This window comes from Melanostigma gelatinosum (genome assembly GCF_949748355.1).
Source record: "Melanostigma gelatinosum genome assembly, chromosome: 10".
In the NCBI taxonomy this organism is placed as follows: Eukaryota; Metazoa; Chordata; class Actinopteri; order Perciformes; family Zoarcidae; genus Melanostigma; species Melanostigma gelatinosum.
The window spans coordinates 769761-784632 of record NC_136643.1 but is presented as its reverse complement, the minus strand read 5'-3'; the positions used below and the strand labels follow the sequence as shown (position 1 = coordinate 784632).

The window sequence follows — 14872 nt, the reverse complement described above, 5'->3', positions numbered from 1 at the left end:
TTCCACACGGCTTCATTACAAATTCTGAAATGATTGAATTTACATTTAAATATGACAATAGCAAGAACACATTTGTGGTAAGTTCAAAGCCCAACAACGCTCGCGCATCCTCCGCCATTACCCTTCTCCGTCCCTTCCGGTGCGTCCCGTTAAACGTCCCGTTAAAGAAGCCGCCCTGAGGCTGTCTTTCCCTCTCGTCACCTGGCTGACGCGCTCGTTGTAGGCGACGCTGGACTATCTGTGATGTTGCATTCGATACATCACAGAGACATTTGTAACACATACGTATACCTGAATCACAACATCGGAGTTTGGTTTAAGCCACGTCTCTTCATCCCACTTCATCCAGTTGATATTGTAAAGCACTGAGAGACATCCTTTAAATGGTTGGCCATTTCGCAGCAGAATTAACATGAGTAACACTAATCTTCATGATTTTTTGTTGAACTGTTCTCCCTGAACAGCCATCCCAGTCATGCCATGAATATTAAATATCTTGCTGCACACTTTACGATTATTTCAATCTTCTCAGCTTTCCCCTTTGCTTGGACTGTGTACTTCAGCCATGAAATACACAAAACTCTCCTCATCAGCAATATAAATATATTTCTATCTCCCGTCAAACTCTTCAAGTTTCTCACTTCACATCCACCATGTGCAATTTGCACATTTCAGCTCAGTCCCGTCCTCACGTCTCCCAGACCCTGCTGCAATATGTCTATATAATATTTATGGCATTATACAATGTTATATTTGTGGCATTTGAAACACAGCAAAGGCGGCGGGACAGTTACAGTGTGACTGATATATCCCGCTGTCACTTTATCAAACAACACCTTCTCTTGGAAATTCAGCAACAATGGTAAACTATCAACCCTCTCTCCTCCTCTTCTTGCTTGCAGACATAATAACTTCACCAAATAATATCCAAAATATAGCTTATTTATAAAGTCATGATTTTTTTAAACTTCTATTATTTATAATAATAACAATACTGTTGTCTTTAAATGACAAAACTGTCATAAAGTCGTAAAGCTTCACACTCCGGTACAGTAGGTGGCGGAATGCTCGTTTGAGGTTGGTTTGTAGTGCGTCGACACGTTGTAGAAGAAGAAGAAGAAGAAGAAGAAGAAGCGCTATCGTGCTGGGCGCTAAGTGGACTTTGCTGTGACCATCCGTCAAGTTGTCTGACTGCAGTCGGATCCTCAACTGAAGATGGCGGATCTCCAGGTCTGTATGGAATTCGTCCGCAGCGTGTCTGCGTTACTGCAGCGCAGTGAGCGGCGGAGGACGCGCTGGCTGCTGTTAGTAGCTGGAATAATAGCCTCGGGGCTTGTTTCCTGGTCTCACGAGCCTGTTGCTAAATACACGAGAGCAGCGGCGCTAACCGACACTCTCGCATTGCAAGTATTGTTGCAACAGACTGAGCTGCGGGCTTTTGGATCGCGTGTCTCCATTACGACGGGACAGTGGGCTGTAACGGGACCTGCAGGTCACCGTTATAATTGTCTCCGCGAGGACAGTTTCTGCCGTTTGTCGGTAATATCCTGGATGGTACTTTGAACGGGACGTACTGAAGATCTTAACTTGTAACATATGTATCGATTAGTAAGATTGGAAACTTAAAATGAAATGCGTAGTTCTGCATGCTGTTCACACGTTGGAGGATTCTTAACGTGTGAATATTAAGGACAGTCCATGAAGTTCCTGTCCTGCCTCGCATGATGCATGTCAGCTGACCAGTGTGAGTGTTGAACACGTGCATGCATTCGGACCTTATTCCCTGACCTTTGACCCACAGCCACCCCTGGCACTGATACCTGCTGGCATTGTCCCAGTAACCCACCTTTGCTCCATTTGGTTGTTTTGTTCTAGATGTACTCGATTTCTTCACAGACAGCTCGTGGGTCCAAATGAATGATCAGCTCATGTGCTGCCCCCTCCACACACACTGCATTCATCCGCAGATTCACCGTCTGGATGCGTTAGCGTGGCAAAGGGAGGTCAACAGTACTACTAATAATCAGCCTGTACTGCTGCTTCTCTGTATGTTTTACATTATTTTCTTTCCAGTTTGGCAGTTTAGACGGAGTCAGCAGCAGGTTTAAATATATCATGTGGATCATACTTTGTATCCCATCTTATTCCCACAAAGGTTTTCAGATTGATCTAACAAGTGTACAATATCTTTCAATTGTTCATGTTGAGCTTTAACATGCGTGTGCATGTATTCAGGCCCGTCTTACCTGGCTAGTCCGGTCCTGGTCAGCATCGTTTTCCATTTACTTATTGGTTCATTACTGTTGAGCCAGAGTTAGCTAATTAACATCTGCAGGGAGAGAACATATCATACAAAATATACATAATGTCATTGTTAGGAAACAGTTCGTTCCATACAAAGGTTGAGACCAGGCATTGCATGGTTTGTCTTTGCTTTACCGCCGGTGTGACCATCAAGCTGCCGGAATGAAGCACAGTCCAGTACCCATCGTACCCTTCTTTTTAGTGTGTCAAACGCAGTATGACACACATACCAGAATGTCCAACTGCATCCAGTCGCATTTTGCAGGATGCAAGCCGACATGATATTCGAGCCAGTCTGACCCACAATCCTCTGCGCTGCGGATACATAAGCATGAGGGTCAAAGTTTAAGTGAAATGTTATGAGGAAGTAGTGTGTCCCAATTGAATGCACGCTGCATGCTACAGTACAACCTTTGTAAGGGCAGCTACATGATGTACTAAAAGGAAGAAGTATGCGATATGGAACGCGGTGAGTGTTTCCTCCAAAGTGCAGTCAAATTCATCGCATGCGTCAATATCAAGCAGCATACGTCATGTTACACAATGACTGTCAGAGCCGTCATTTTGAGAAAAGGCCCTCAAAGTTAGCAGTACATTTACTGGGCCTGGATAAAGGTGGAGGTCTAAACAGACGTGAGTGCAGCTTCCTGCTGTCAGTGTTTTAAATACATTGATATTCAGGGTATGATAAATGCAGCCTCTGCTCCAAGGAGATGAACTACAGCAACAAGGGCTCACATGTCCTCTCATCACACTGTACACACCGTTCACTGTGACGACCACAGCCAGTGGACCAACAGTCCCACGTTGCTCTCAAGAACCCTGAAGTAATGAGGGTTAAGGTGTCTGTACCTTCATTTCAGCAGGTTGCTCATGCAGAGGTGTGTATAGATCACAGCTGTTATTTTACTCTTGATAAGGTACCTTAGCCAGAGTAGATTCTCATTTTCATTTCAATAATTTAACTGGATTGAATGCATATTAATTGCAAATAGAAGATAGGCCACAGTTCCAACAGCTGTACAGTAACAGTGGAAGTTAATATGAAGCCGTACGGTAACAGGGTTCAATGAAAACTTTGCACTACAAAAGGGAAAGCAATATGTGCACCAGCTGGATGCTGCTACCTACTAAAGCTCAGCCAGAGTATATTTATAAATGTTTATTCTTTTAATCAAACTATTGTCTCGCATTTCTGTCATTTAAGGTAGACTGTATGTTTTGGAATTCTCATTATTTTAAATACTACATTCTCTCACTTTTTCATGTATACACCGAGATTTCACATAATGTTTGGTCATGGAAATTTGGTTTAAAGTCATGGAAATCCATTGGTCAAAATGTGTATGAACCCTGAAATATCCAACATGCAAGAGTTATTTTCAGAGGGGGCCAGTGTGACATATGGATTGAAGCAGAATATTTAGTTAGAAAAAGACAATGAAGGCAAATTACAGAATAATAACGTATCATTTCTCAGCAAGTATGCAGAGGACGATGGTTATTGTCTTCTCTGTGATATCAAGTTGCACAGAGAAAGGCAGTGAAGCTGGTGAGCCGACGGCCCACTGAAGCTAATGAACACAATGCAGATAATTCACTGGAACACATCTTTTGCCTTCGTCCATCAGAATGCTTTGATGAAATTAAAGCAAAAAAAATAGAGGCCAAAGTAAGTTTTAAATATTTTTATTATATTATAATACATTTATAATATTTTCCCAAGGGCCAGGCAAGACAGAGCAAGCACTTAATGCAGCTCTTCAGATGCAGGTTTTAAAACTTCACAAGGACGATATCCATGTTGTTGCAAAGTAGTGGTGCTGCTGTGTCGGCGATCCTGACCTCTGACCCGCCGTCGTCCACGGGAATCCGCAACAGCTGGTTGATCACATCAGTATTGTTCTGAAGGTTGTGTCCTCTCCTCTGTAGGCTACATTTGATGATGCAGCAGCTCAGGTAAAGCAGCTGAAGGAAAAGCCGGCGGATGAAGAAATGCTGCAGGTCTACTCGCTGTTCAAGCAGGCCACTGTGGGTGACGTCAACACAGGTGAGAAAGCACTCTGCCTCATGCCGCAGGTCAGGGGTCACCAACCTTTTTGAAGCCGAGAGCTACTTTAAGGGTCCTGAGCAGTACGAAGGGCTACTTGTTTGATACAAACTTCCTGAATAACAAAATTGCACAGATCACCTTTTAATAATAATAATGTATGTGAAGAGACTGTCTGATCACGTTTATGTTAATTATTCCTCACAATAATTAACAATTATTTCCACAACAATGATGGTAGGAAACGTATATTTATTTGTTAATCTCTTTCAACATTTGAAAGTCAGAGGACCGTAACATTTTTATCCAAATTGTGAACTCTGTCCCATGTTTATACAAATGATACATAATAATAATAATAAAAATCAACTTTCACTTTTTTAAACGAATCCTATCACATTAGTACTAATCACCAAATCTGTAGCATTTTTAACAAATCAAAATCTTTGAACACACTTTTTGAACATATTATTTTTCACATTTTTGTACAATATTTGAGTTTGATGTTGTCATGGTGTTTTCAATGAAGACATGATGTTATCTCTTTCTGTCTGTAAATGTTAGTGGCAGCCTGGCACTGCACACCGTTCACCAGCGCACTGTATCCGGTGCATAATGAGACACTGCAGCTCTGAGGGAGTCTGTAGATGAGCATCAGTGAGGCGTGTTCTGTGTTTGTTCTTCATGAAGTTCATGTCAGAAAAGGCTGATTCACAGAGAGGTTGAACCAACAAGGCGGCAGCTTTCATAGCTGCTGTGCACCACCTTTGTATTTGTCTGTGTCCACACGGCACCAACAGTTTGGTGCAGACTGATGGGCTTTGAGGTGGAGGTCATTTTGCAACGTTACGATTTCAATCTCCACCCGTCCAGCATCCAAGTTGAACGTAGCACTTAGTTGCTCAGCAATGCATGGCATGTCCTCTGCATGAAAGGATATGAATCAAGTTGATCAAAGTCTCAAACTCTTGCCCTGGTCCGTTTATGACTCGAGAGGACTTTTCTCCTGCTTTGTCAGAAGCCCCAGATGCTGAAGCATCGTCATTCAACACTGACTGTACGGAGGGAAAGTGCAGCACTTTGTTTCTCTGTAAATGCACAGAGAAAACGTTCAACTTGGCTTTAAATGCGTTTCCAGCACTTATCATGTCAGCAACAGTTTTACGTTGCCTTGCAGCTCACAGTTCAGATGGTTCAGTTTCCCAGTGATGTCCGTTAAAAAGGCAAGGTCAAGGATCCACTCAGGGTCCTCGAGCAGCGAGGCGTCCTCCCCTTTGGATTGCATGAACTCTTTGATTTCGCCCAAAAGTGCCAAAAAACGCTGCCTTTAAGTCACGCACTTTTCTTTCCGTGCGCTGCCAGGTGGGTAGTTAGCATGGAAGCTACTGTGACACGTACTGAAGTGTCTCTCCACATTGTGCCGCTTTACCGTCACAACAGTTGCCCCGCAAATGAGACGCACACATTTATCTTTCACTGTCAATTTGCCTGATAGGCTTCGATCGTAGTTTGAATGAATGGAGAAGAATTTATGAACCGACTCTTTATAAAGGTGCCGGGCAAACTGTCAGTGAAACATGTGGTCTCCTCCGGGATGTTTTCCCTTTCCGGTTGTGACGAACTTCCTCTAAAAGGTGCAAGAGTTCGAACAAGAAACAAAGCAAACCACGGCTTCATTTGATCTGCACCGAGACTCTTTGTTCTGCTGTCTGGTCTGTGCTTTCACACCTGGAACTTTGCTTTGGATCAAACTTAAAAGTGGGGACCCAACAAGGTAACAAGGTAGGTGTGAAAAGGTCCCGATGTAACCTTTTGAAACCACAGAGCCTTTCATAGTTGTTCATTCATAGTATGTCAGAGCATATCCTTGATATCTGGGTTCGGGTTAGACAAATCTTCCATCAAGTGCTCTGACGGTTGTGCGCCTGACTAACGCGTGAAAGCACACTGTTGAGCATCGAGGGCTCCACATCTGTAATGGAAGAATAAATAAATGTTTGCAGTGGCGTTTGCCTTTTCTTAAGCGACCCGCTTCGGGACCACTGGTTTAAATCCATCGGGCTTGTTGGTAAGTGAGGAGCCGTCCAGAGGCCTTTCCCTTTCAGCGGGTCCTGTGGAGAGGAGCAGGCTGGCCACACTTAACTCTCGGCCTTTGACCTCAAATGCATCATTCTGCTTCCTTGTTTGGTTTCCTTTCACCTCTTCACTTCAATCTGTTTGTGTCTTTCTTGTCCCTGAAGGCCGCCCTGGGATGTTTGACTTCACTGGTAAAGCTAAATGGGACGCCTGGGAGAAGCAGAAAGGTACACCGTCAGTGCTGTAGATGTCTCGGCCTCTCTGAAACAGTTTCCAGTACTTCTGTATACCAAATGAGTTTGTTGTACACGATTTAGCTTCTTCTTACACTGCATTCATGTTCAGATTGAACGTCTGAGTGAAAAGATTTGAGGGTTAAATCAGGCCGAGCTAAAGCTGATGTAGCCGCAGCCAAGCTCCTGACTTCCAATGCATTCGTGTGCATGTTGTCACATCAGTTAAAGGCTCAGCACACCAAGCATCGTGTTTTCATCATACATGTAGGAGTGAACAGTGGTTATGATGTCCCTGATCTACGTCCTTTTCATGTTCGGCAGAGTTAAAAAATAACTGGAAAATATAAAGAAGAATAAATAAGTCAATTTAAATAATATGAAATATTAAGAGAAATAAATAAATGTGGAAATATAAAGATAATTAACAAAATAATAAAGAATAATTCGAAGCTTTTTCATTTATTTGTTCATTGATTTATGTATTTTGTATTTTCTACTATTTTCAAAGTATATTTTTTTTATTGCACATAAAATGAATAATAACACTAGTTCCTGTCCACATGAAGCGATGCTTGAACTGTCTTGAGAGCGTTCAGCCGTGTGTGCTTCTCAAAGCCAGTTGATTGGCAGCTTCAAGGATGAAGCAACAATGACAAGAATAAGAAAATAAATATAATTGTAAGAATAGAAATGACTCAAAAAAATAAATCTGTCATTTTATATGCTAATTAAATAAATATATAAATATTAGTGCTGGGCAACGATTAAAATATTGAATCGCGATTCATCGCATTGTTATGGCAAAGTTCAATCATGAATTATAAAGTAGTGTATTGCGCACTTTTATTTTAAAGTGCTGCTCTATGAACTAAAGGGCAATAACATTTGGTTCATGAGATGCAGGCAGCATGTTTCATACTTAATGTGAATATAATTCATACTTTGTTGGCATCTTATTCTGAAAACCGGATGTTGTCTCACGTTAATGTTTCCGCTAACTTTCAAAGTCCTTCGCTCCCGATCTGTGCGTTTGAATGTGTTTACGGTGAATGTCAGCGTGTAGCTGCACTAACATGTGAGTGTCTGTGAGTTTACCGCAACTGACTACAGGATGTTTGCTGCCTTTCATCCCACTGTTCTTGTCATCCTCTTGTTATATGTATTGTCTCTTGTCTTTCAATTATAATAAATTTAAAAAATGCGTTAACGCGCGATAAAATAATTGTCGGCGTTAATTAATGAATGTGTTGACTTGCCCAGCACTAATAAATATATACAGAAATGAATCAACAAATAAATGAAAATCCTCATTATTTAGTTATTTGTCTTTATATTTCTTCTTTTATTCGTTTCTCCTTATATATCCATATTGATCTTATTCAATCTTTCATAAATCGTCTTTATATTTCCACATTTATTCTCTTGTTCCTTGACACATATTTCCTTCATTATGCCACTCCTGTGACTCCGTAAGCCACCACTTGTCAGTCCTGTAAACTGGTTGCACTTAGTCTGGTTCTTATGGTCTCATAGCTGCTGTAGACCTCTTCTTTCAATGTAACCGTTAGTATTTACTCTGTCGAGTGTTCTTACCCATAGAAACAGCCAACCCTAAACAAATACAAGACAAGTAGTAAGAAAGAAGAAATGTTCTTTAAAACTTATATTGTCCGTCCACAATTATCCTTCAAGTTATTTGCTCACTAAACCTCGTATTTGCAAGGACCAGGCCAGATTAGAAGGTCCAACTTCATGATCAAACCCAGGAATTAAGCTTCCTGAGTCCTGAGGACTACACATTGCATGCAACAGGATGAAGTCGATGTTTAAAGTAGGAATAGTGCTCATTCTTTTATTAATTCATTCGTGCGTTTCCTAAAATTCATTTTGATTTACTATCAGGCAAGAGCAAAGAGGATGCCATGAACGAGTACATCAACCTGGTGAAGCAGTTGAAGGAGAAGTGTGGAATGTGACCTCGCAGGACCAACGGCTGGATGAATGGATAGCACCGGCAAAGACCCCCACCAGGCAAAGACCCCCACCAGCTGTAGCCCTGATTAATCCTCATGCTGTAAAATGCCTTCAAACCCAACCGATGTGTCTTGTGGAGCTCTTGGTCCAGATGAGATTACGTTGGCCTGATGAACCACTGATGTATGATCATGAACTGGCCTCCACCACAGTACCATCATATTTTGAGTCATTCTTATAACCATGTGTATCTGCACAGGTTCCTCTCATTTCAATATTAAATTGTTCGACTCTTTCAGTTTTGGTGGGTTTTATTTTAGTTCCAGTTTCACATGTTCTGTGTGTATTATTGACATGTCATGCTGAGATCAGAAATGATTTACAGTGGATTGGATGGTGGCGAGGTGAATATCTTCATCTTCCAGGTCTAAAGAAAGCTGAGAGTTCTGAGCTGAGAGTTCTTCAGACTTTTTGACAAAGTTGCTTAGCGCGGTCCGGTTCCAGTGTCAGTCCACTATTTATCGGTAGTTTGTCTTGTGATGACCTAATCAAAAATGTTGTTTAAAATAATTGTTTCTTTATTAAAAGGGAACAATTGGACTGTAAACAACGGTGTGAAATATCCTCCCACTGCAGTAAAGGATCTGAGTTACAAGGTAGTTGTCAAGTTCTCCCCTTCTTTGTGCAATCTCCACTTGAAGGAGTTGGACATCTACCCAGAGTTGCTGGACTTCACTCAATAACCACACTTTTCTTTTCCTCTTATCTTCTTTTATTTTGTGATTTCAAGGTTTCAGGTAAGTCGGTACTTTGCAAGTAAGCAAGTAGTTTGCAAGCAAGCAGGTAGGTGAAAAACCTTTTGAACCAATAAACAAGAAAAGGGTTGTTTTTACAATGTTCTGGAAAATATACATTTTTAACAATTATTTCCTTTTCCCTCTTAAATTAAACAAAGTGCGACATAAATTCTCCAACTGTCATTATTAATGCATTTAGGGATTTCATTAAGTTAACTTCAGATTTTAAATATTTTACATTTAATTAATTTAAATAATGCCACCACAATAATATAATATCATAATCATTTTAACTAATTTCTCTGCTACATATAAGCTCACTAAACAATCATGACATCATTAAATTATGAATGAGACCCAAACATGACACACACTGGCATTCATAGGGTTAACGACCGCACTGCCGGTTCGGCCCCGTGGCTAACACTAGCGGCTATCGCCTGCACAAACATTTACTTTCAATTGTCCGCTGGGTCTCCTGATGGACTTGGTGTCTTACCGGCTGCCTCTCTGGCGTTTGTAGATCTGTTTGCACGGGGTTGGATGTTTTTGCGCTAAGCATTGCTTCAGTTTGCGGCTTCGCTTCACTTCCTTCCTTCCTTATTGATGTTGTGTGCCACCTCATTTATAGTCCGTGCGGCAACTCGGACTGCCGAAAGGTTCCTTTCCGGTTTGCAACATGAGTTCATTAATTATTTCTTTAGTTTGACTTCACAGTAGTTCTAGTAGTACATCAGATGTATGTAGCGTGAGCAAACTCTGTGAACTTTAATAGACTGAATCAAGTGAAAGAAGATGCGAATAAAAGGGTGTTGACTAGAAAATAAAACGAGAATTCAGATATGAATTCACAATACGGACCTGAGGCCTGGTACACTATCACAAACAGAACTGGCTGTAATGTTTGTCAGGTTGGGTGTGAAAGACTAAGAACCAGGCATTCAAATGAGTTTAGTTTAGGTTCCGGGTTTAACAATAGGCTTTGGGATGGCCGTCAATATGGCGGCGCAGAAACAACTTCCGGTTCAAGCGAGGAGCGAGGAAACGACACTTAAGAGACTTGAGAAGCAGCCGCTGTGTCTTTGTCACAGGGTGGAAGGACCAGAACAAAGTGGAACATGTTAAAGAGCGTTCGTTGTGGGTTGTTAATTGTTGTTATAAAGTTATGACCATGACTAGGGTTCCCTCTCAATACAGCGAAGAAAACTAGCTCCGACCGTAGCGCGCTAAGCGGCCAACAATATATTTTGCTGCCTGTTGAAAAGCAACAGAAGTTGTTTTCGGCTGTGCACCGGTATATGAAAAATTCATATCGTACGGGAAATTAAAACCGGTATACCGCCCAGCCCTAACATGTAGTGTATTTAAGAAAAATGATTAAATTATAAAGTAGCTATAACTTTGGGAATCTGTTTTGGCCAGCAGAGAAGGCCTTGCAGGCCCTGGCGGCCACCGCTGGTAGAAGATGCTTAAGAAATGGAGAGTATTGCTCAATTTGTATTTTTATCTCAGTCAAGCGATGTGCAAGTGTCCATGAATCTCCTTCCTGGGGTACATCCCAAGTCTCTTATGCCTAGTCCACACTACTCCAGTTTTACTCCATCTTTGCTACGTGTACACTGAGCAGCCACAACACACCGGAGTTTTGGAGCACCCTAAACGGAGGAGCCTGAAAACTCCGCCGAGGTTGGAGGTATTTGAAAACTCGGGGGTTTTGGTTGAGTGTGGACGTCGGATACGGATGTCTGTTAGAAAAAATGAGCCCACACCCGTGCTCGCTACTGATTGGTTATTAGAAGCCATGACGTCTCCGTTCCCTGATTCGTCACACTCACTATCACGTGATCCGTACCCGGAAGAAAACAAACAGGCTGGGCGACCAGCGATTAATTTCAACATCATTGTTTTTAGATTCTAATGAGAAGACACGCTGCTTCGTTTCACTTCTGTTTGGTAGCCTTGAGAGACCTTAGTCTGTAAGTATGTCTGTATGAAGCGTGAAAGGATGTACGAAGATATATTATATTCACTAATGCTAATCGCGTTCCCCATTGGCGGCAATGTTAAAATTAGCTTAGAAGCTAGCTAGTCGGACCTGTTACATGACGTTCAGAGCGAGAGTTGTGCCCTAAAACAGGGGTTCTTAACCTTTTTGACCTCGGGGCCCAACTTTTCAAGTACAAAGTGTCCCGGGGCCCACTCTGACTATATGCATCAAAAGTGTCAGACAACCTGTAGGTCATACAGAAACAGAGCAGTGGGCCTTTGGAGTCAGTAAAAATTTAAGATTTTTGTCCGCATAAAATAAAAAAGTATCTTTCAGTATAAATAACTGCCGGTGGCTGTATCTGTACAGGTAAAGGACAGTATAGGGCTGTAACTACACTATCAGTGAACAACTGCCTCACATTTGAAGAAGATTGGACAAAGTATGACCATTCTACAAAGACAAAGACAAAGTATGACCATTCTACAAAGACAAAGACAAAGTATGACCATTCTACAAAGACAAAGACAAAGTATGACCATTCTACAGAGTTTCTTCCATGAAGAGATCCAGGCGGAGCTCTAAAAGGACATTTGGAGACCCAAATGGACACATGGTAACCTCATGATATTCTGACACACTAAAGGTGTTTCTCCCTTTATATTTTGATATTATATTATTTTCCTTTTATTTTTAGCCTTTGCAAAAACTATGTACACATGATCAAAGACATGGTGTGTGAGTAGCGGACTTGCTGTGAGAATAGCTCAGTTACGCAAACGTTGGTTGACGGCTTATAGAAGAGGAGGATACGGTTTGTACTATAAGTACTAGCGTTTTCTGAAGGCAGTAGCTCCATGGTAACATCCGCTAGCACGTTGTCGGGTCTGTAATGTGTCTTTTTCCGTCGAAATGCTGCAAGATACGACTTGCAGCGGTTATGGCGACTTTGGACAGTGTGTGTGTGGGCTCCTTTTGTGGAGGAACATAAGAAATGAAAGAAAATCGATGTTTTCTTTGCAAAGAAGAGGATTTTGGGCATGCTGGGATACCAAACACGGACATGTTTTGTGACGTATTTGCGCAAACAAGCCGTAGGAACGGAAGGGGAGGGGATCGAGGATGCCGGTGTTGAACAGGCAAAACCCTTGTTAAATAAATGAGATGATACAATGTGATGATCACAAAGACATTTATTATCATGTGTATGTAAACCTGCATACACAACAAGAAGCCCAACAGACTTTCCCACGAGCGTTGGATGTTTCGTCGCTACGTGTCACTTTATTTTTGAAGGCTTCAGAGCTTCGTTTGATAGCATTAGCTCACATTCCACACACTGAGCACTCGGCTCTGCCTCGTTGCCTCCGTTCACAAAGCCGTACTTAAGAAAGTCAGGGTTGTACTTGCGCACACATTTAGACTTTTGGGGGGTATGGCACCACTGTCGCCTTCATTTTTTCTTTTTAATAACTTATCCATAACTTTCGCTACAGGCTAGCGGCTAGCTGAGTGTCTTCTTCTGCTTATTGCAGCTTGTTAAACACCTGACTGACGCATTACCGCCACCAGGTGGTGGGAAGCTGTATTGTAACTGAGCATCTCATGGATAACAGTAATATCTCTGGTGTCTTCAATTGATAACCTATGCGGTCCCGCGGCCCTCGCGGCCCACAGGTGCAAAACTGAAAGAATCACTGCCCTAAAAGATGGAGCAAATGCCCTAAAAAAAAAAAAACCTTTTTATTTTTATTTTTTAAGTTAGACTAATAAAAATAAAAATATCCCCATAGTCGAAATTATGAGATAGAAAGTCGAACTTATTAGATAGAAAGTCATAACTATGACAGAAAGTCATAATTCTGAGATAGAAAGTTAAACTTATGAGATTGAAAGTCAAAATTATGAAATAGAAAGTCAAATTATGAGATACTTAAACAGTTAGAAGCAGCTCTTTGGCTGGTTACTGTACATTTAACATGGAAATGTATTGTGAGTACATTGAAGACTACTTTAAACTGTGAATGCAGACAGTTATTTAACAATATGTTACGAGTAGTGACATTTACAACCGGCCCTTTGTGGGCGACCATGATGCTGATGTGGCCCGGAGTGAAGATGAGTTTGAGACCGCTGCTCTAAAGAATTGATAGAGGGCGAAGATGATGTCCCTGTTTCTCTGCTGGGTGACTCCCTGATGCCGTATCTCATGAAGGAATACCCCAATGGAGCTAACGTTACATTCATCAGCCCCCACGGCAACAACAGACAACAACACAGAGGAAGCTGTAGCGTTAGACATTCCTGCAGCTCTCTACGTTATTTCAGTCGCCAAAGTAGTTAGCTAGTAGCTCCTAGTAGCTAGCATTCACGGGAGAAAAAGAACACACCGCCATTGTTTCTTTGGTCTGGGAACACAAGTCGGACCGTTTATTTGCGCATGCGCACAACAGCATTCCAGTGCACACAGGCACACATCCTCCCATGTGACATCACTGCACAGGCCACGCAACATGGCTTTGCTACACATATAAGGAATATGCTCAACAGTGATCGACGTGTGTTGACCACATTTATGGACCATAATCGAGTAAACGTTTACGTGTAAGTGTTCATTTTAAAGTAAAGTTGAGAGAGAGAGAGAGAGCGAGAGAAAGAGAGAGACCCATAGCGCTGTAACTACGTCTGAAAAATAAAACTTCTAAAACTTTCCACGAACTGTGTCTGTTTGAGTTTATCGAGGAAGATTTTAGAGGAAGACCTTAAGTATCAAATACAACCTTTCATTATTAAAGACTACTTTATTACTCTCGTATTTTTTTTAACAAAGCAAGCAATCCACTTCCTGTTTACACTGTCACGCGCATGCCCAGTGTACGTTAATGGTCACGTGCTGTCCGCCTTCGAAGGCTGCCCTGTGGATGCAGATCAACTCGAAAATGATGCTGAAACTCCTGTGTGGACGGAGATCGGTTGTATTTGACAACTGGACAAGGAGTAGTGAGGACATGGCATCAATGTCATCCCCGTTTCCCTCACTTGGGTCCTTTCCTTGCGTCTTAGTCCCTCCCACCAGGGATGCATGGAGGAAACCATACGAGGAGAGAGGAACGAGGAGATATGTTTTCAGAGACATGAGACGTCCTTTCCTCTGAAGCGTCGCGTGAAGCGACGTCTGTTTCTGATGACGGAGGATCAGCTGTCAGTCGGCTTTAACAGCTGGAGAGACTTTAGATAAGTTAGTGTCTGTTCACATGATCACTGTACTTAATAACAGTAACTAATAATATAATAACTAATAAAGACACACAGTGATCACCACTGTACTTAATAACAGTAACTAATAATATAATAACTAATAAAGACACACAGTGATCACCACTGTACTTAATAACAGTAACTAATAATATAATAACTAATAAAGACACACAGTGATCACCACTGTACT

The 14872-nt window shown here is 41.7% G+C and overlaps 1 protein-coding gene across 1 annotated transcript; it reads left to right on the top strand.

The window, feature by feature from the left end:
• Window positions 1–1094: 1094 nt before the first annotated feature.
• dbi (diazepam binding inhibitor (GABA receptor modulator, acyl-CoA binding protein)) lies at window positions 1095–8935 on the top strand. The gene is made up of 4 exons (XM_079276448.1): window positions 1095–1230; window positions 4237–4354; window positions 6595–6657; window positions 8569–8935. Exons 1-4 carry the CDS (start codon window positions 1216–1218, stop codon window positions 8640–8642), a joined length of 270 nt encoding a protein of 89 aa, XP_079132574.1. The 5' UTR covers window positions 1095–1215; the 3' UTR covers window positions 8643–8935.
• Window positions 8936–14872: the final 5937 nt, after the last annotated feature.

Bases quoted from the DNA above. Each gene is read 5' to 3' on its own strand.
- dbi (XM_079276448.1), top strand. The intron at 4,355-6,594 runs GTGAGAAAGCAC...TTGTCCCTGAAG, and splicing joins TGTGGGTGACGTCAACACAG to GCCGCCCTGGGATGTTTGAC. The intron at 6,658-8,568 runs GTACACCGTCAG...ATTTACTATCAG, and splicing joins CGCCTGGGAGAAGCAGAAAG to GCAAGAGCAAAGAGGATGCC.